The sequence below is a fragment of the Bos indicus x Bos taurus genome, chromosome 14 (genome assembly GCF_003369695.1).
Source record: "Bos indicus x Bos taurus breed Angus x Brahman F1 hybrid chromosome 14, Bos_hybrid_MaternalHap_v2.0, whole genome shotgun sequence".
NCBI lineage: Eukaryota > Metazoa > Chordata > Mammalia > Artiodactyla > Bovidae > Bos > Bos indicus x Bos taurus.
Genome location: NC_040089.1, coordinates 31,327,359 through 31,347,050, shown reverse-complemented (window position 1 = coordinate 31,347,050; position 19,692 = coordinate 31,327,359). Strand labels below are relative to the sequence as shown.

Here is a 19,692-nt window from a genome sequence, read left to right as displayed (position 1 = left end):
TGACAAAGGTTCAGAGGCTCTACACTCTACCATATGCAATAAAATAAGAGATATGTATAACATGAAGAATGTTGGGGCTTCTTCATTTCAACCTTGAGTTTATTTTGGCAATAACCATGAAATAGTTCAACTATTCAAATGGCATACATTTTCTAAAAGACAGCATGCTCTGAGAAAAAAGATAATCTTGAAACTTGGAAGAGATTTTGCTCACTGAATATTAAACATGTCAGCCTATGATAATCTAGTAATTTCTGTGTAGGCCCAAATATTTAAAATGTTATACTTCTCTCCCTTACATATATGAATAATTACTGTCTGCAATGACTATTGTAACCATCACCAATTTTAAAATAATGGCAGGCATTAGATTATCATTAATCTTTTTGCTAGTTTTTATTATACTTACAAGATCTGTATTTCTTATGACCCGAGAAACATCAATATTCTATTTAAAATCTGTTGTTAAAAACATACAATATTGCACTTTAATTTTTGGCAGTTTAAGGAACGGCTGAGTAAAAAAATCATACAAGAAACTACAGTTTTTATTTTGCTTTACAATAAGCAAAGAGCTCTGTATAAAAGCAGAACTTACAGTAGTGCCAAATAAACCAAATATTTACAGTGTTGCTGTTAAAGTCTTACCTCTAAAGGAAGATTCAGTGTATTGGATGCAAATATTACTAATCTAACAAAAGTACACTCTCCCGTCCCCGCTTCTGCTGAATAACTGTAAACTAAAGGGAATTCTATAATTTCTTTCTCAAGAGAAAATTACATGAAAGAACGCTTGTTCTTGAGGCATCAAAACTGTGTCACTGAACTCTTTCACAGTTTCCTACAAGACTTGAAAAATCTCTAAACTAAGAATCAGAACCCCAAGGTAAGCATAATTTTTAGTTTTCTGAAGATACTCCTTTTTAACAAGTACACAAGTTGGTTTTTAGTATGATTTTAAAGATCAATTTCCTGTACTTTTTCTAAGATAAATACGATACTATGTATCTGCCTAAATTATTTTTAACTTTTGTTACACTGTAGTAAAACTGTATAGATTTATACTGACCCATAATTTGCTATTCTTTTAATTCCCAATTAGGTAAACAGACAGTGCAATAGTCTTGTTACTTATCAACCAATTAGGAAGATAGCTTCGAACAGCTATTTGCAAAAGCAAATACCAAGATTAAGACCTACTTAACAATATATTAAATATTCAAAAGACCAAAAAGAACATAAATAGAATGTATTGGTAATATAAATACATGAAACAGAGACATTCATTTTTGGCACCACCTAAAAAAAAAAATCCAGCAGTTACTTTATTTCCCTTCAGATCTTTGGGAATATTTAAATTTTCTAACTATTGAACTTTCACTTTTCCTCCAGAGGAAAAATAATTCACAAATTTGAACTGGTATTTCAGAAACACAGAATTTCCTCTTGTTACTTCTTATTTGGATCTGTAGAATGAACAGTTATCCAAAGCATCAGCTAGCAGCCAGTGAATTAACTATGCTTTTATATTTTAATCCTACCAAGGAATGATTATGTCAAACAGTGATTCATTATGGAAAGATGGTTTTTTTTTTAAACAACCATGTACCAATTGCATAGTTGTGATCAGAGAACAAAGGTCAAAGTAGAGAGCTACAAAGGCATTAATATACATTAACTGAACTGCAATAGACTGCTGAAAAACAGCTGATCTTGGGTAGATGTTAGTGTAAACCTAGAGGGGAAAAAAACAGTCATTAGCAAAAAGGTTTTTTTTTTCCCCCCCAAAAAATAGGTTAGTGCTAAGAACAACAGCTTTCAAAATTTGTTTAAAAATAAGCTTAATAAACAAGAATACAAATTTTAATCCAAAACTTAGCTCTTTGAAATGCCCTATTTTCTTGCATACAGCAGAAAATACATTTTTCATAGTTTTAAACATTACATGTAAAAATGAGGCACTAGTTAAACATATTTGAATATATTCACACAAACAGAAGTTTCCGTCTCATCTGTAGGCTTATATTTGCTTAACGGTTTCTGGAGGGCAGACTGTTCACAAAAATAAGTCTTCTGAAGGAGGCGCGTAAGAGAAACCAACAAAGGCATCATCTGCCTCGAGTACGCTGGCGTTCACTATGGAATAGTCAGAAGACACACAGACAGAATACGGAACTGTTTCTTCTGTAAACACTGCATCAAAGTTCCTGATATCATCCGGTCCCACCTAAAACATCGAAAAGCATACCATTATTCACCATATCTTTTTTTTCCCATTGATGCAGTCACCCATTAAAGCCCTCTTTGGAATCTGTCCATTTATTCCTGGCAAGTTTAGATGTCTTCCTACTCCATCATGTCTCTGACACATTTCCTGCTTTTTCCTTTTTGACTTTCATTATTCATGCCCTTCTCACAGTTAAGGTTCTCGTTGTTGGGTAGAGGGAGGAGAGAGAAGGGTGAGGAAGGCCAGTATGACAGAGTCCTTGCCTCTGTTAACGTGACTCTCAGGTCCTGTAACTGATCTGCTTACTCTCTACCCACCCATCATCACCTCTAAGTTTAGAAAAGGAGCTCAGGGACGTTTTCAAGACAGCATTTTGCATCTGCTCTTCCATAAAATGCCTGCCCATCCAGCTTCTCAATTCTGGGGAGGCCTTTTGATAAAGAAATGAATATTAAGTAAAATTGTGAAAGGTGATTCTACAGAGGTCATTCATTCAATATCTGGCTGTGACACCCTTAGCTTTGGCGACCTAAGGGGACTGGAACCTGAGAAGTGAAGTATCGTGGCTACTTAGGCTCAAAGGCAGTGGTTAACCTTCCTTCAGGAAGCTGATACAAGCTAATGGACTCTTTCCTTCCAATGTATTTACAGATCAAAACTGGGATACAAACTCAGGTGGTTCACTCTTCAAGCCCATCCCTGAAACTCTGGATATTTTCCACTCAGGGGAAGGGAATCCTTAAAATGTCAAAGTCACCAACTCTAACCAAGTTAGAGTTAAAATGGATTCACAGAAGATATGGAAGTCAAGGACAGAGTTAGCCCAGCAGGTCTACAAACAAGCAGAGCAGAGACCAGGGAAATCCAGGATGCTAGATCCTTCCACATGAGATTCTCCAACAGAAGAGAAAGAATGCTAAAAATTATATTCATGTATGTATATAAAAGTCATCAAATTCTCATTTATAACCCTAGAAGCATGGACTCTGGAACAAGACTAAGGTTTGAATACTGGCTATGAAGGCTGCTAGCTATAATTCCTTATATAAACTAACCTATCTCTGTGAGTTTGTTTCTTCTCTGTAAAATAAAAATACTACCATAAACCTGTTAAGGTTATTGTGAGGACTAGATGCGTTGATACATAAAATTTCCCAAATCTGACACATAGAAGGTGCTCAATAAATGATGACAAATGTTTCTTCATTTGACTTTATAAATATTTTATGAGTACCCTGATGGTTCATGGCTCGTATTGTGAGGGATAATACTGCATGACTCATGTTAAGAGTAAGAAAGGACTCTTTTCAAAGCACCCAAGCTCAAGTTCTACTTCTACAATTTTAATTTTAAACTTTCGCAAGTGATTTAACCTTTTTGAGCCTAAGTTAATTCATCTGTATTATGTGGAAAACACCAGTACTATTCCATAGGATTGTTGTCTGGCTTCAGTAAAAGACACTAGTATTGAGGACAGTATAGGAGCTAATTTTTTAATCTTTGCTTATCTGTTAGGTGAAAAACAGCAACATGTTAGGGTTTTATTTTGCTTTCCTTAAATGTCAGTGAGGTTGAACATCTCATACATTTGAAAACCATCTGTATTTAGTTTTCTGTAATTGCTTATTTTGTGTCTTTTGTCCATGTACGAAAGCATAGAAGGAATAATGACCTTGAATCAGGCACAGCTTTGAATTGCAGCTCTACTACTTTTAACCAGCTACATGACATCTCTGAGTTTCCATTTCTTCATTTATCAAACATGTATAGTAAGAACAGTAATAGCAGTAACTTGGCAGCTTATTTGACACATAAATTACATGCTGTAATGCATAAGAAGTATAATATGCCTACATATAGGAAGCTATCATTAGTAACATCACTATTAGCCTTCTCATGATTTATTAATAATCTCCCTATCATTATATATTTATTTCCAAACATTTCAACACTGTTAATCCTTTAAGTAAAATGTTTCCATCAGCAGATTTAACAAGTCAAGCTAACATAAGCATTTTTATAATACTGTCTTACTGTTTTCCAAATAGGATGTAACAATTTACATTATCATTAATAATGTTTGACTGTAGCTGGTTTTACATCAATCTAGGAAAAAGTGCATTAGTGTTACTTATAAGGTTTTTTTTTTTAACAGATATGAATTTGATACCTCATGGTCACTTTAATTTGCATTTTTTTAACCTATTGTGCTTATTCCTTTTTCATACATGCTCTAAAGAAAACACTTTACAGATACTGGGCTGGAAGATATCTGTATCAATCTAAAGTAACTAAAATCTTAGGAATCATCCCGAAGTTACCAGTTGTGCCTGACCTGTTTCATAAATATTTCAGCACTGATTCAGTTTTATTCAGGTTAGATTTTGAGATCTAGTCCTAAAATTACGAGGAGCTATAGTCCCACACTTTACTATTTAGAAAGAAAGACTTGGATGTAACCTTACCACGTTAGGATTAAATGGTGGTGGAATCTTCTTCTGCACAAGATCAGTCCAGCTAAGTGACTCAAAAAAGGGATGATTCTGAATCTCAAGCTAGAATGGTAAAGAAACAGATTTATTATTTACTAATTGCCAACATCTGCTGGATCATGGAAAAAGCAAAAGAGTTCCAGAAAAACATCTATTTCTGCTTTAATGACTATGGCAAAGCCTTTGACTGTGTGGATCACAATAAACTGTGGAAAATTCTGAAAGAGATGGGAATACCAGACCACCTGACCTGCCTCTTGAGAAACCTCTATGCAGGTCAGGAAGCAACAGTTAGAACTGGACATGGAACAACAGACTGGTTCCAAATAGGAAAAGGAGTATGTCAAGGCTGTATACTGTCACCCTGCTTATTTAACTTATATGCAGAGTACATCAGGAGAAACGCTGGGCTGGAAGAAGCACAAGCTGGAATCAAGATTGCCTGGAGAAATATCAGTAACCTCCGATATGCAGATGACACCACCCTTATGGTAGGAAGTGAAGAGGAACTCAAAAGCCCCTTGATGAAAGTGAAAGAGGAGAGTGAAAAAGTTGGCTTAAAGCTCAACATTCAGAAAACTAAGATCATGGCATCTGGTCCCATCACTTCATGGCAGATAGATGGGGAAACAGTGGAAACAGTGTCAGACTTTATTTTTGGGGGCTCCAAAATCACTGCAGATGGTGACTGCAGCCATGAAATTAAAAGACGCTTACTCCTTGGAAGGAAAGTTATGACCAACCTAGATAGCATATTCAAAAGCAGAGACATTACTTTGCCAACAAAGGTCCGTTTAGTCAAGGCTATGGTTTTTCCAGTGGCCATGTATGGATGTGAGAGTTGGACTGTGAAGAAGGCTGAGCACCGAAGAATTGATGCTTCTGAACTGTGGTGTTGGAGAAGACTCTTGAGAGTCCCTTGGACTGCAAGGAGATCCAACCAGTCCATCCTAAAGGAGATCAGTCCTGGGTGTTCATTGGAAGGACTGATGCTAAAGCTGAAACTCCAATACTTTGGCCACCTCATGCGAAAAGTTGCCTCATTGGAAAAGACTTTGATGCTGGGAGGGGTTGGGGGCAGGAGGAGAAGGGGACGACAGAGGATGAGATGGCTGGATGGCATCACCGACTCGATGGACATGAGTCTAAGTGAACTCCGGGAGTTGGTGATGGACAGGGAGGCCTGGCATGCTGCGATTCATGGGGTCGCAGAGTTGGACACGACTGAGTGACTGAACTGAACTGAATGCTAAAAAATATACTGAGTACTCACTGAAGAATTTTAGGAAGCCAAACCATTCCCACTTGGTCCCGCACCTTCCAAAGTTCTTTCTAGGCATATGTTCATGTCATTCAATGTGGCACAACAGTGTAGTGGACAGACAGTGTAGTCTGTCCACTACAGATGCCCAGAGGAGGCGTGGGAGAGTTAACTCAGAATGACCAACTTATGTCCTCTTCAAGTCATTGTTTCCTCACAGGTAAAGTGAGGTTAACATTTCTGCCCTTTATATTTCATAGGTTGTTGTAAGAATCACTGGCAAATATGGAAATAAAAGTGGTTTGAAAGGAATAAAGTACTACCTAGATACAAAGAATTATTATTACTGCTGAATGTGGAGATAAAGATGTCGAACGAGACTTTTACATGGTGAGGCTGAGGTAAAGCTCAGGTGACAAGCTCTACTATCAAAAACAATTCCATTCTGGGTTACTACAGTTGAAAGCTGGCAAAGTACTCATACCCATTCCATTTTTTCTCCTACAAGGAGCCACAAAGTGTATAAAAAGTAGGATCCCTATCCTGCTTCTCAGGGGAAGTGATATCTGACCAGAGTTCTGGAAGATCAGTAAGAAGGAGCCAGACAAAAAAGAATGAGGGGAGACTATTCTAGGTGGCATACAAAGGGCCTGAGATGGCAGATAGCTTAGTTTGGTCAAGAAAACAAGAGCCCAGTATGGCTGCAGTATAGGAAAAGATGGGGACTGTCACACACAGAGGAGCCCAAGAGGTAAATGGGCTGTACAACACTGGGTCTACGTGAGGAGTCGTCTCTGCTGATTCTATTTTCGTTATAAAACAGAAGGCAACAGCATCTGCTAAAAGTGAAGAAGGAAAGGAACGTAAAAACTTGGCAAGAATGCTGGAGTGGGTAGCCATTCCCTTCTCCAGGGGATCTTCCTGACTCAAGGGATCGAACCTGGGTCTCCTGCATTGCAAGCAAATTCTTTACCATCTAAGCCACCGGTGAAGCCCAGAAATTTGGAGAGAAGGTCTGAAATAGTCACTACAGAGAGCAGGAGCATTAGGTGGAGAAGCATCCAAGAGACTAATGACTAGACTTCACAGTTCTTCTAATAGTCTCAGTTGTGTAACTTCCATCAGCACCGTCCACCAACCAAGGGATGGCAGATGGATTGATTGATCCAGGGTTCCAATTTCTGCCAGTGAATTCAACAAAAGGACTGAGGTACAAGGAGGGAGGGAGCATTAGCAAGGCTCCCTAAAACAGTGGACTCTGGAGCCCAAGTCCTGTACTCCACCAGGGAGTTCACTATTCACAGCTCAAGTTCAAGACTGACAAACAGCCCTCAAGAATTTCTGAGAACTTTTAATGAATTTAAAATTCATGTTCCTCAGTAATTCATGAATTCACTAATGTAACACCAGTAATTTTGTTAGCAATTAAATTATTCTGATTTGAAGTGAAAAACAAAAAAGAAAAAACCCCTGCAGATCCCATAATTTTTTCAAGGAGGTGTCATATTTACATTCTCAGGGAAAAAAAGTCCCTGAACAATAGTTCAAGCAAAAGTTACTACCTCATGCAGTCAGGAGGCACTTAAATTCTTCCTAAACAAAATGAGCTAAAAGTTTAGGCAATCAAAAAATGCAAGCCACACATTATTTTTTTAGGAAGAAGGGGGGAGCAAAAATGCTAATAAATGAAATCAAATAAATAATAGGATATGAAAGCTGGATATGGAGGATGAAAAAGGATCAAATTATTCTGAAGGTCAAATGAAAAAATGCATGTGCAGAAGTTTTATACACTGTACAGTTTTATATAAACCCTGGTGAAAATTTTTGGGACAAGCATGCTTCCTTTTCATGGTACTATTCTTTAGGAGCTGTATTCATCCCATTAAATACTACATAAAATAAGGATTTTTCTTCAAATGATAAATAAATAAAGAAGCTACTGAGAAAGATGTACATACAAAGTCTTCTTTGGCACCGAGTCGATTTTGCCTGTCTTTTTCTAGGAGTTCTTCCAGAATGGACCAGGCAGTGAGGCTCACTCCTGGCCTCAAATTTAGAGGCTTGTGAAGAATATTGTCGTACATTTCAGCCACGTCTCGGCAATAAAAAGGAGGCTTAAAAAAAAGAAAACACAACATAGAGAAAGAAAGTTAGTATTAATTGAACTATGCACAAATGGGGTTTAAAATTGTTAGATTTGGCCCTGACCTAAAGACAGCAGTCTGTGTCCAGCAGCTGCAGAAAAGCACTGGCATCTCTGGGCCTGTGTACCCCTGCAGTAAGGCGTCCCATGGGAAGAGATTTTAGAAGTCAGCAAACTGTAGAGCTTAATACATGGTCACCGAATGAATAGGGGCCGGTTTATTCAATAACACTGGGCAGACAGGTGTGAATTGCATAAAAGTTGTAATAATAACTGTTTTTAAAAAAACAACCTCCAACTTCACCATAAGACATAATGATAGAATTACTGGAAACAGAGATTTGACACAGGGCGAACATTAAATGATTTCTTGAGACACAGTAATATACTAATTAAAACGGATTTCTAGAAAGTGTTCTTCCTAAGAACTTGTGGCCATGGCAGTGTCCTGCTGCTGTAACTGCTTAAAGACCTGAGGTACAGCTTCAACGTGAGGATTGGCCAGTTCATTACTGAGTTAAAAGTTTTAAAGGAAAAATTATTTTTAAAGTTAAAGAAGTTACAGGCTTGTCATTTTTTTCCCCTTTTGTACAGGAAAGAAAAACCTCATTTTTCAGTTTTTATAATGTAACTTTATTTCTAAATCATTAATACAAGCCCGATTAATGAAGTATGTGATTCAAATATTCCCTATTGAGTCAGCTGCATTTTACATGCAAGATATTTTATACTCTCAAAGACTTCTAAAGAAGTTAAAAGGATATGAAAATATCAGGATGAGAAATACTCAACACTTAAAGAATGTAAGACATAATATGGTTAGCAGGTCTTCTAAGTTACCAGCATAACCAGAAAACTAGGTCTTTTTTTTTTTTTCAATTGCAGTATAATTGCTTTATAATGTTGTATTAGTAACAATGTGAATGAGCTGTAAGTATACATATATCCCCTCCCTCTTGAGCATTCCCCCTTCCCACCCCTCTAGGCTGTCACAGAGCTCCAAGGTGAGCTCCCTGTGTTAACACAGCAAAACTGGGTCTTTTTAACAAGTGGATTGTGGTCAAGGGCAGAGAAGAGAGTGTTGGCTGTCATAGGCATCTGTCATTCAGAGTTAACAACATGAGACAAATTCTCTAAAACATACCTCAGCGGTTAAATTTCATCACCCCTGTTTTCAGGGGACACACACACACACACACACACACACACACACACACACAGAGCAAACAGAAAAGCCACGCCCACCTCAGGTCTCAGTGACGGTGGGCGTGGCCTCGTGAGGGCCGCATGGAGTGCATGGCTCCCAGCATGAGGCTGCTGACCACTCACAGGACCACCAAGGGAACCTAAAAATGTTTGTTCTGGCTGAAATGATATTAACTCAATGTAGTAAAACAACTTGACTTGTTAATCAGAAACTTTGGCTGATAATGTCTTTAATTAATAAAAACTGGGGAAACTGATTACATAGTAAACATCACTTTTTTTCCAATGAAATCTTCAAGACATGGTGTTTATGGTAAAGGGAATAAAGGACTCCCGGTGATTAAAAAAAAAGAAAAAAAGCAGAGCACCAGTATCCTAATTAAATCCTATGAAAACAAAATACAAGGCAAAAACCTAAAGGTATTATTATCTTTTGGTAAATAAAATCTTTTTCTTTCCATCTTTTTGAAATTAAGAAAATTAGAAATTAGGCAGAATGGCCAGAGTAAACTGCATGAAAGTGGGTAATTTTAATGTTATAACTAGGTATCTATTTCTAAAAAATGCTAGTGGGGTGAGAATATTTGAAGTAGTGATTAGTGTGGCAGAGAAATAATTCTAAAAAATCAGTAACCAAATGACAGGGTTTCTTTTTGTGCATACCCCTAATGTGGTTCTGGATTCATTTAACCATGTTACTACTGTTCTGTTAGTGTTATCTAGTTAACAAGGGTCCACAAGATTACTGAAAGGCAAAAGAGAAAACTCAAATCAATTACAATGTACTGGAATCATAACAATAGAGTAGAAACACATACCAATCCATAGAGCATCTCATACAGAACAGCACCAAGGCACCACCAATCCACAGTGTTGTCATAGGGCTGTTTTCTGATTACTTCAGGTGCTAGATACTACAGAAAAGATTAACTATTAGAACAACTCAGAAACAAATCAAGACAAAACCTAGGAATAATTGAGAAATTTAATAAATCTTAGGTGTTATATCACACTAAATGAAACATGTTATCTAGATTTTCAGTTGGTTCGGTATTCTCACTGTATATCAGTGGTTCTTGGTCAGTGGTACTTGAGAATCCACTGGGATAATTTTCAAAAACCACATATTCAAGTATTTTCCCCAGAAATGATGATGCAGTTAAGACAGAAAAGGATGACAAGTATAGAAACCATAATAAAGTAGGTATTTTGCAGGGGGTTGTCTTTCACAAAATTAATTTTAGATTAATTAATTAAATCTTATTTCTCTTTATTCTTGTTTTTCTTGAAGAAACAAGTCGTGATTGAAGATTTCTTAATATGACAATTATAATTCATTTTTTTTCTCTTCAGTGAAAGAAAAAATAATAAACTGCATTCTTATTTAAGAATTATGACAGCAATTCTTTAATGTATTATTTTTAAAAGTTGTATAAGTTATTAGATGGCTATTTACACTTCAACTTGTAAAACATTTAAGCATCATGATTTCACACATATATAACAGTGAATTTGAATTTTAGATTCCAAAATATATATTTCCTCTTCCCACATGAAATATATACAAGGAAATACATTTTCAGCTTTTTTATGTGATACAAAGAAATGGGAAAATAAATAAAAAGGGTTTAATAGTTTGCGATCACATTAAAATTTAGACGACAGAAAAAAGCTACCTGGCACTTAAGATCGCAATAAATAGGATATTTTAAATGTGTGTATGTGTGAAATTCGAATAACAAGGCTTTAACATAAATCTTAAGGATTATTATTACTGTCTCAAATGGAAAGATAGATTTTCTGCTAGTTAACATGATTAGAGAATAGGTGTTCTGGTTAATAAATTCTGATTTGTAATTCCCAACCCCCATATACATTGCTTTATTTTTTATTTTATTTTTAAACTTTACAATATTGTATTAGTTTTGCCAAATATCGAAATGAATCTGCCACTGGTAAACCTGTGTTCCCCATCCTGAACCCTCCTCCCTCCTCCCTCCCCATACCCTCCCTCTGGGTCGTCCCAGTGCACCAGATTTTCTTGCATTAAATAGCTTCATTATGAAATATTTTAACCATATAAAAACTATAAATATGTAATAAAAACCAACAGAGCTGCCATCCAGACATAAGCAATGCTAACATTTTGCCATATTTGCTTTAGTTTATTTCCTTTAAAAAAAAGCAGCTTTATTAAGATATTCAAATACCAAGCAATTCACCCATTTAAAGTGTACAATTCAATGGCTGCTAATATATTTACAGAGTTGTTCCAACATTATCACAATTAATTTTTGAACATTTTCATCACTGATTAATGATTTTTTTCTTAAGGATTAGAAATGTAATCAAATGCTTGAAGAAATCGAAGATAAACTTTTAACATTAAAAACGAATAAGCACAAAAAAGTGTAATTTATCTTTGTTGGTTACTGGTGATATCACAAAATCAGAGTTAAAAAAAAACTATCAATAAAGTTTTAAACGTTTATTTATTATTTAAATGTTTGTTTATTAAAAGAAGAGATGATTATCAGATATTCCCAGCTGGTTGGAAGCTGAAAACATTTTATTCTACTTTTCTTTCCTTTTTTTTTTTTTTGTGGCAGTGCCATGAGGCATGTCGGAGAAGGCAATGGCAACCCACTCCAGTACTCTTGCCTGGAAGATCCCATGGATGGAGGAGCCTGGTAGGCTGCAGGGCATGGGGTTGCTAAGAGTCAGATATGACTGAGCGACTTCACTTTCAATTTTCACTTTCATGCATTGGAGAAGAAAATGGCAACCCACTTCAGTGTTTTTGCCTGGAGAATCCCAGGGACGGGGGAGCCTGACGGGCTGCCGTCTATGGGGTCGCACAGAGTTGGACACGACTGAAGCGACTTAGCAGCAGCAGCAGCAGCAGCATCATGAGGCATGCAGGATCTTAGCTCCCCAAGCAGGGATTGAACCCATGATGCCTGCAGTGGAAGCATAGAGTCCTAACCACTGGACCACCAGAGAAGTCTCTTTACTTTTTTGATTTCAAATTTTATATACACAATATGTGATTCAGTTTTGCATTTCAGGTATAATTCCATGAATGACAAATGAGATAAATTTCTTACCTCTGGTGTCCCACAAAATGTTGTTGTGGTGTCAGAAATAGCAATTCCTTCTTTACAAAGCCCAAAATCTGTTAAGACGACATGTCCCTGACAAATACAGGGGCAGTAAAATAAAACAATGCATGGATATAAATTGACACTTTTAAAGAACATTTGATTTTGAAATAATCATAGACCAAAAGGAAACCGCAAAAAAGAGTACACAAAGCTCCATGTCCCCTTCCCCCAGCTTCTCCCTCCTCCCACCCACCCCGTGCTGACAGCCTATATAATGTAGGACAGTGTCAGAATCAGGAAACTGATACTGGTACAATTCCGTTAGCTAGACTGCCACCCTTATTCAGTTTTCACTCTTTTTTTGCATGTATGCATGTGTTGTTTTAGCTGCTGAGTCGTGTCCGACTCTTTCATGACCCCATGGAAAATAGCCTGCCAGGCTCCTCTGTCCGTGGGATCTCCCAGGCAAGAATACTAGAGTGGGCTGCCGTTTCCTTCTCCAGGGGATCTTCCTGACCCAATAGTTGAACTCACATCTCTTGCATTGCAGGTGGATTCTTTACCACTGAGCCACCAGGGAAGCCCTGTGTGTAGCTCTAGGCAATAGATATATAGATTTGTGTAACGACCTCTACAATCAGAGAACTTTCATCAACCCAAAGGAACAAAAGAACTCTCTTATGTTACCGCTTTATTTGTTAACTCCCCTATCCCTTAGTCCCTGGTCCCCTTACAACTACTAATCTGTTCTCCATCTCTCTGGTTTGGACTTTTCGAGAATGTTATATAAAACACTGATGTATGAATGGAACATGTGTTCCATTATATGGAATCACACAGTGGGAACCTCTGAGGCTGACTCTTTTTCACTAAGCATAACATCAACAAGAATCGTGAACCAGCAGATTTTTAAAAGCCAATACTTACTATTGAATCCAAGAGAATATTTTCTGGTTTCAAGTCTCTATCAAATTAAAAGGAAAGAAAAGCAAAACTCAATTTGAACTGAAACAAAATAATAAAAAGACATTTCAGAAGTGCAATTTAAAAAGTTTACCTGTACACGATTTTGATGGAGTGCAAGTAACCCAATGCACTGGCAATCTCAGCAGCATAAAACCGAGCTCTGTGTTCAGGAAAGGACCGCTCTCTTTGTAAGTGAAAAAACAGCTATAAAATTGAAGTAAAAAATGAATACTAAGATAATTCACACATAAAGTGAGACAAATATACTCTGTAAATATAAAAACAGGATTTATTTTCGTTACTTTGAACATGAGATAAAAAGCACCAAAGTACAGAATTCTGACGCTCCCTCGCCTTTGTCCCCCATCCGCCCAGCAATCATTCTCTCTTCAACCGTAACTCTTTCCCTGCTCTTGCTAACTTACTCATCTATTTACCACTCAGTTCTCAAGTGTGGCAGTATCCCCACCACACCAGGCAACCCCTCTAGAAAAGATTATTAATGAAGACCAATGATCTTGATTTTTCCATGTTAATTATCTTAACTTGGTCTTTTTGGACTATTATTTGAATTAAACCAAATACTATTCAGAAATTGGTAACTAGTGGCTGGCAGACCAAACGGAACCCACAGATATAATTTGTTTGAACCAAATACCATTTTCAGAAAAATCTAAAATAACTGGTAACATTTAAAAACTGGGAACATTTTTTTGGGTAAAAATTCATAGTTTTAGTTCGGGCAGGGGGCGAAAGGAAATGGGGGGTGCGGGTCTCTGAACCATTAAGCCTAAATTCAGCGTGGTAGCAACTGGCTGAAGCTCAGTGGCAGAGGGATTCTCCAGTTGTCTTTTTTTACTTTTTGGCTGTGCTGGGTCTTCACTGTGGTACACACAGGCTTCTCTTGTTGTGGCACATGGGCTTAGCTGCCCCACAGCATGTGGGATCTTAGTTCCCTGACAAGGGATTGAATCTGTGTCCCCCATTAGAAGGCAGACTCTTAACCACTGGATCACCAGGGATGTCCCTTCAGTTCATTTCTTACAACCTACCCTCTAGTCATCAGGTTACCTGCCTAAGCTAAATTTGCCCTAGGTTCTTACTCTAAATCTTTAGGTTCTAAAACAATGATCTCTCTCATTGGGCTTTCTTCTACCTTGGAGAGTTACTGCTCCTTACTACCCCCAATGATTCAAGGATTGATAAGGTGTCTGTCCTCAGTTTCTCTACTATTATTCTTTCTCTGGATACCTTCCCAGCCAACTCAGTCCAATGACTTTAACCAGCAGCTCTATGTGGATGTCTTTCACATGGACTAACCCATATGACTTAATCAAGTTATTAGCTTCTCCGTACCTCACCAAGTTCCTTTGTCTTATACAACACAATTGTTGTGAGGATAAAACAATATGTATAAAGAGTCATAAGAATGCTCAATACAAGTTAGCTATTACTGGAATTACTATCTTACCAGCAGCATTTCTCAAAAATATATTTCAATGTCCCTCTGACTCAGAGTTTTGGGGAATATTATTATTAGATTTGGTTCAAACAAACAAAAGTTGACTGTGTGATTTAAAAAGTTTTAAAAAAATAAATCCTGGCTGTCTTTAAGGCATTAATTTCTCAAAGTCTCAAATATGCTGAAATGTACTGTAAACCACCAAGAGGTTATAACACGAAACGTTTTCCAAACTAGCTTCACCACAGAACCCTTTATTACAGGATCATCTCATTTGATTTTGCACATTTTGGAAAATGACAGACTAACGTTTATATGCAACTGCTGAAACCTTAATTATCAAAAATTACAAATCAACTTTCATTCCAATGTTTCAATATATGTTCTTGCTACATAGCTCAGTGACAAAACTATCAGAGAAGTCTGTAGCTTCATAACAAGGTTCCCACCTGCACCATAAGCTGCTTAGGAAAAGAACTTTATGTCTCACTTCTCCACATCCTGCACTGTGCTGATTAGCCAGCATCTTATATATTATTGCTACTCAACAAATAGCTGTCTATTCTGGGCTTTGCTTCCAAAACTGGTAAGAAAAACTCTAACTCAATTCTATTTTTTTTCCCTAAACATCATCAATACTGAAACACTAATTACTCACCTCTCCTCCATTAACAAAATCCAGAACAAAATAAAGCTTTTCAGTTGTTTGGAAAGAATAATGTAATCCAACCAAAAACGGATGTTTCACATTTTTCAAGAGCACATTTCGTTCAGCCATAATGTGTTTTTGCTGTTTAAAAAAAAAAAAGGTAAAAAAAATCAACTTGCATTATACACCAGAAAACAATTCTGTTAACTGAGAAGATGGATATAGGAAAAACAAAGCTATTTTATTTTACCTCTTTTCTATTGAGAACTATCTTTTTCTGTAACACTTTGACAGCATAAAATTTTCCATCCAGTTTCCGTTTTGCAAGAAGAACCTGTTATATTTAAAGATTGTGCTGTTAGAAATATCAATGTTTTGACAGAGACAATTCACTTATCACTAAGTCAATATTTTATAAAAATAAAGTCCACAACAGACCTAGATAATGTAATGTTTTTGTTTTGAAAGCTGAAAATTCCTAATTTGTTTCTACAACTCCACTTTTCCTTAGATATTTTACTAAAACCAAAGAAATGTAGATGATTTAAAGAGCCAGGCATCGTTTGTCACTTAACATGCTAATGGTTAAGGTTTTTACTGTTTAAGTGTCAAAATCTATACTGCTTGAGAAATGTGTGTGTTTGTGTGTGTGTGTATGCTAGCCCTGAGTCCCAAGGTGTCTTTGGAAAACACTGAGGCTACAAATTTCATGGCTACATTAAAAAAAGAGAGAAGAAAATGGTTTCTCAGTGATCAAAATGCATTTTCATTTTAACATTTGGGTTTCTCTTATAGGTTTCAAATTTAGAAGCACTCAGAGAAACAAACACCGTATGTAGCTGAGATTCTATAATGGGCTGCAGTGCACACAGACATCATGGATGTGAAAAAACTTAGAAGATCTTGCCCCAGAAAAAAGGCAGACATACTCCAAAGTTTTAGAAATAAATTTTAAGGGATTCAAGACACCCTACAAGTTGGGTAACTATCAGCTGATCCATTTCAAAACGTCTTGAGATGATCTGCCACTGGTGACAATGCTGGGCCTTACTTTTCAGTACATCTGTGGTCTTCCTCGCTTATATCTGTAATCAGTCTGGTCTTGAGAAAAACACCAAACTCCAACAACAGACAGATGTCTTACAATACACTTAACCGGTGCTTCTCAAAACCATCAAGGCCCTCAAACACAAGAAAAGTCCTAAGGACACATGATAACTTAATGTCCTGGATGGGACAAAAAAACAGGACACTGGGTAAAAACTAAGGAAATCTGAATAAATGATGGGCTTGAGTCCATAATTATGGATCAATATTGGTCCATTGCTTGGAACAAATGTACCATACTGATGTAAAATGTTACTAAATAGAGCAAACTGGTGGTTTGGAAATTCTCTGAACTTTCTTTTTTAAAAAATTTAAAAAATATTTATTTTATTTGACTGTGCTGGGTCTTTCTCATGGCATGTAGGATTTTTAGTTCCAGCATATGGGATCTAGTTTCCTGATCAAGGATCAAAACCAGGCCCCATGCATTAGGAGCTTGGAGTCTTAGGTACTCAACCATCAGAGAAGTCCCCCTGAATTTTCTCTCTACTCAGTTTTGGGTTTTTTTTTTTTGGTAAATCTAAAATGGTTCTGAAAAATAAAATCTATTGATTAAGATGTTTCTTACTCATAAAAACAAAGTCAAGAATACCTTCAGGGTATACATTTCCTCAGTTCAACTGCTGGCATCTCTCTCATTTCTCAGGCTTTTGCTCTCTACAATACTTGACTCCATTGAATGTTCCTTCTTTCTTACATTGTTTTCTCTTTTCTTGACAGCTCCCACTCACCTGACCTTCCCTTCTCTACTCTGATTGGTTCATCTTCAAGTTTGTTCTGAGAAAGTAATTCAAAGAATGTGGCAACTAAGGAAGTACCTTGATGGCAGGCATTTTTTTCAGCAGATTAGTAGATGTGGAGAATAGACAGACAGTTAAGAAACAGATGGGCAAATGGAAAGTGGAACCAAGACCACCATTTGCAGAAAAGCTTAGAATATGAGATTCCCATTATTTATTTTAGTTTGTCATACATATTTTTCTATTTTTCACCTTCATTGTGAATCTACATTTCTGCTTGCTTTTTTTTCTTTTGTGTACTCTGCTTTTGTTTTATTGTACTTTGCTGGTGTCTAAGCATTTTGCTAGATTTAAAGCTTTTATTAAACATAATATGCATGTAGAAAAACTCACAAACATTACAGCTCAATAAATTATTACAAAACAGACACACTGTGTAATCACTTTCAGGTCAAAAAACCCAAACACTGTGAGCAGCCTGAGGCCTCCCATTTGCCCTATTCCAGAAATGATTCATCCTTTCTTCCTCAAAGATGACTACTATTTTCACTTGCAGTAAAACAGGTGAGTTTTGTCTATGAATTTTATATATTGGAATCACATAGATAATGTTATGCCTGCCTGACTTCTTTCACTCTATATAACATGTTCACATTGTGATATGTATTGGACTGGCCAAGAAGTGCATTCGGGTTTTTCCATACAATATTACAGGAAACCCAAATGAACTTTTTGGCCAAACCAATAGCACTGCTTTCATATTTCATTACTGTGCAGAGTACTGCATTCCATAGACATACCACAATTTATCCACTCTTTCAGTGACATTTAGATGATGAACAATGAAGCTTATGAATATTCTGGGACACGCCTTTCCTAGTGAGTATGTGCAACATTACTGGTGGCTACACAGCTTGGAGGAGAACCAGTGTGTCACAGGTAATGCGTATATTCAGCTTCCAGGTTTAACACCAGTTCTCACCGCATAAAAAATGAAACACAAAGGAATACACTCAATTAAAGATACATAAAAATCAAATACATAATGCCACAAAACACTACCAACAAAAGCTTAAGATGAATTAAATTAACAAAGGGATATGCCATGATCATGGACTGGAAGACTCAATACTGGTAAGATGACAATTCTTTCCAAATTGATCTACAGATTCAAAGCAATTGATCAAAATCCAAAAGAATCTTGTGGAACTTAACATGCTAATTCTAAAACCTAAGACTGATACACAAAGGGCTAAGAAGAGTCTCTTGAAGAGGAGCAAGGCGAGATGTTCTGTTGAATATCAGCCTTCATTTTTAAGACAATGTGGTACTGGTCCAAGGATAGACAAATCAGTTAATGAAACAAAATATAAAATCTAGAAACAAGTATAAAACAAAATCTAGAAACAGATCCAACACATATATGGACACTGGATATATGATGGAGGTTACCCTGCAGAGTGGAAGGGAAAGAAAAATCTTTTCAATGAACTGTGTAGGACCAGCTGACATTCATGAGGAAAAAAGTGAAGTGTGACCCTACGCCTCACATTATATACACTAGATAGATGTACTTGACTCTAGGTCCAAACGTGAGCTTTCTGAAAGATAATGCTCTCTGTCTTTAACAGTAGACTATCTCTAACGTTCCAACAGACTGTGAGCATTTTGACAGCAAGATGCACTTCTACTTTTCTATAGCTTATTTTAGCACAATGCCCAGCGTGTAGCAGGTGGCAAACATATACTTGCTGAATTAATGAACACACACGGGTTTAATTTTATGGTCACAGTTTCTGGTCTCTAGGGAACTCAGAAAACAAACCAGATCTAGATACTGGAAGCTATGAATATAGTACACTATAATTAAACACATACATATTTATTTTTACTACAGATTGAAGTATAATGCAAAAAAGGAACTTAAATACATTTGATGATTCTGACAACTTCCATCTATGATGCTTCTGGCTTTAGGGATTCTTCTTGCTGTGGCACACTGTCAACTTTCGTGATTCACTCAATATTCACTGCACGAAGAGGGACAGGGGTCTCAAACTTCCCTTTCCTTCTCCAACTGCTGTTAACACAGCTGCTCACTGATGTCTTTATGGCCTCAACTTAAATAATACCTCTTCAAAGAAGTCATCCTTAGGGACTTCCCTGGTGGCCCAATGGTTAAGAATCCACCTTCCAATGCAGAGGATGCGGGTTCAATCCCCAGTTTGGGGAACTAAGATCCCATGTGCCGTGGAGCAACTAAGCCCATGCCTGCAACTAAAGAAGCCCCCATGTGTCAGTGTAGCCAAAATATGTGTGTGTGTGTATATAT

At 36.9% G+C, this 19,692-nt stretch overlaps 1 protein-coding gene across 4 annotated transcripts in view; it reads right to left on the bottom strand.

Moving 5' to 3' along the window:
- Positions 1-371: 371 nt before the first annotated feature.
- Positions 372-19,692, bottom strand: part of LOC113904228 (serine/threonine-protein kinase Sgk3) — a 110,305-nt gene continuing 90,984 nt past the window's right edge. For 3 of the 4 annotated variants that reach the window (XM_027561102.1, XM_027561103.1, XM_027561101.1), the window contains 9 exons: positions 15,764-15,847; positions 15,523-15,654; positions 13,494-13,606; positions 13,364-13,400; positions 12,440-12,526; positions 10,151-10,246; positions 7,942-8,097; positions 4,693-4,782; positions 372-2,227 (listed from right to left, as the gene is read on the bottom strand). In XM_027561102.1, the coding sequence (XP_027416903.1) occupies positions 2,057-2,227; positions 4,693-4,782; positions 7,942-8,097; positions 10,151-10,246; positions 12,440-12,526; positions 13,364-13,400; positions 13,494-13,606; positions 15,523-15,654; positions 15,764-15,847 (966 nt within the window). In that variant the 3' untranslated portion in view covers positions 372-2,056. The remainder of the gene's footprint in view (positions 2,228-4,692; positions 4,783-7,941; positions 8,098-10,150; positions 10,247-12,439; positions 12,527-13,363; positions 13,401-13,493; positions 13,607-15,522; positions 15,655-15,763; positions 15,848-19,692) is intronic. The other variant, XM_027561104.1, reaches the window with a different exon arrangement.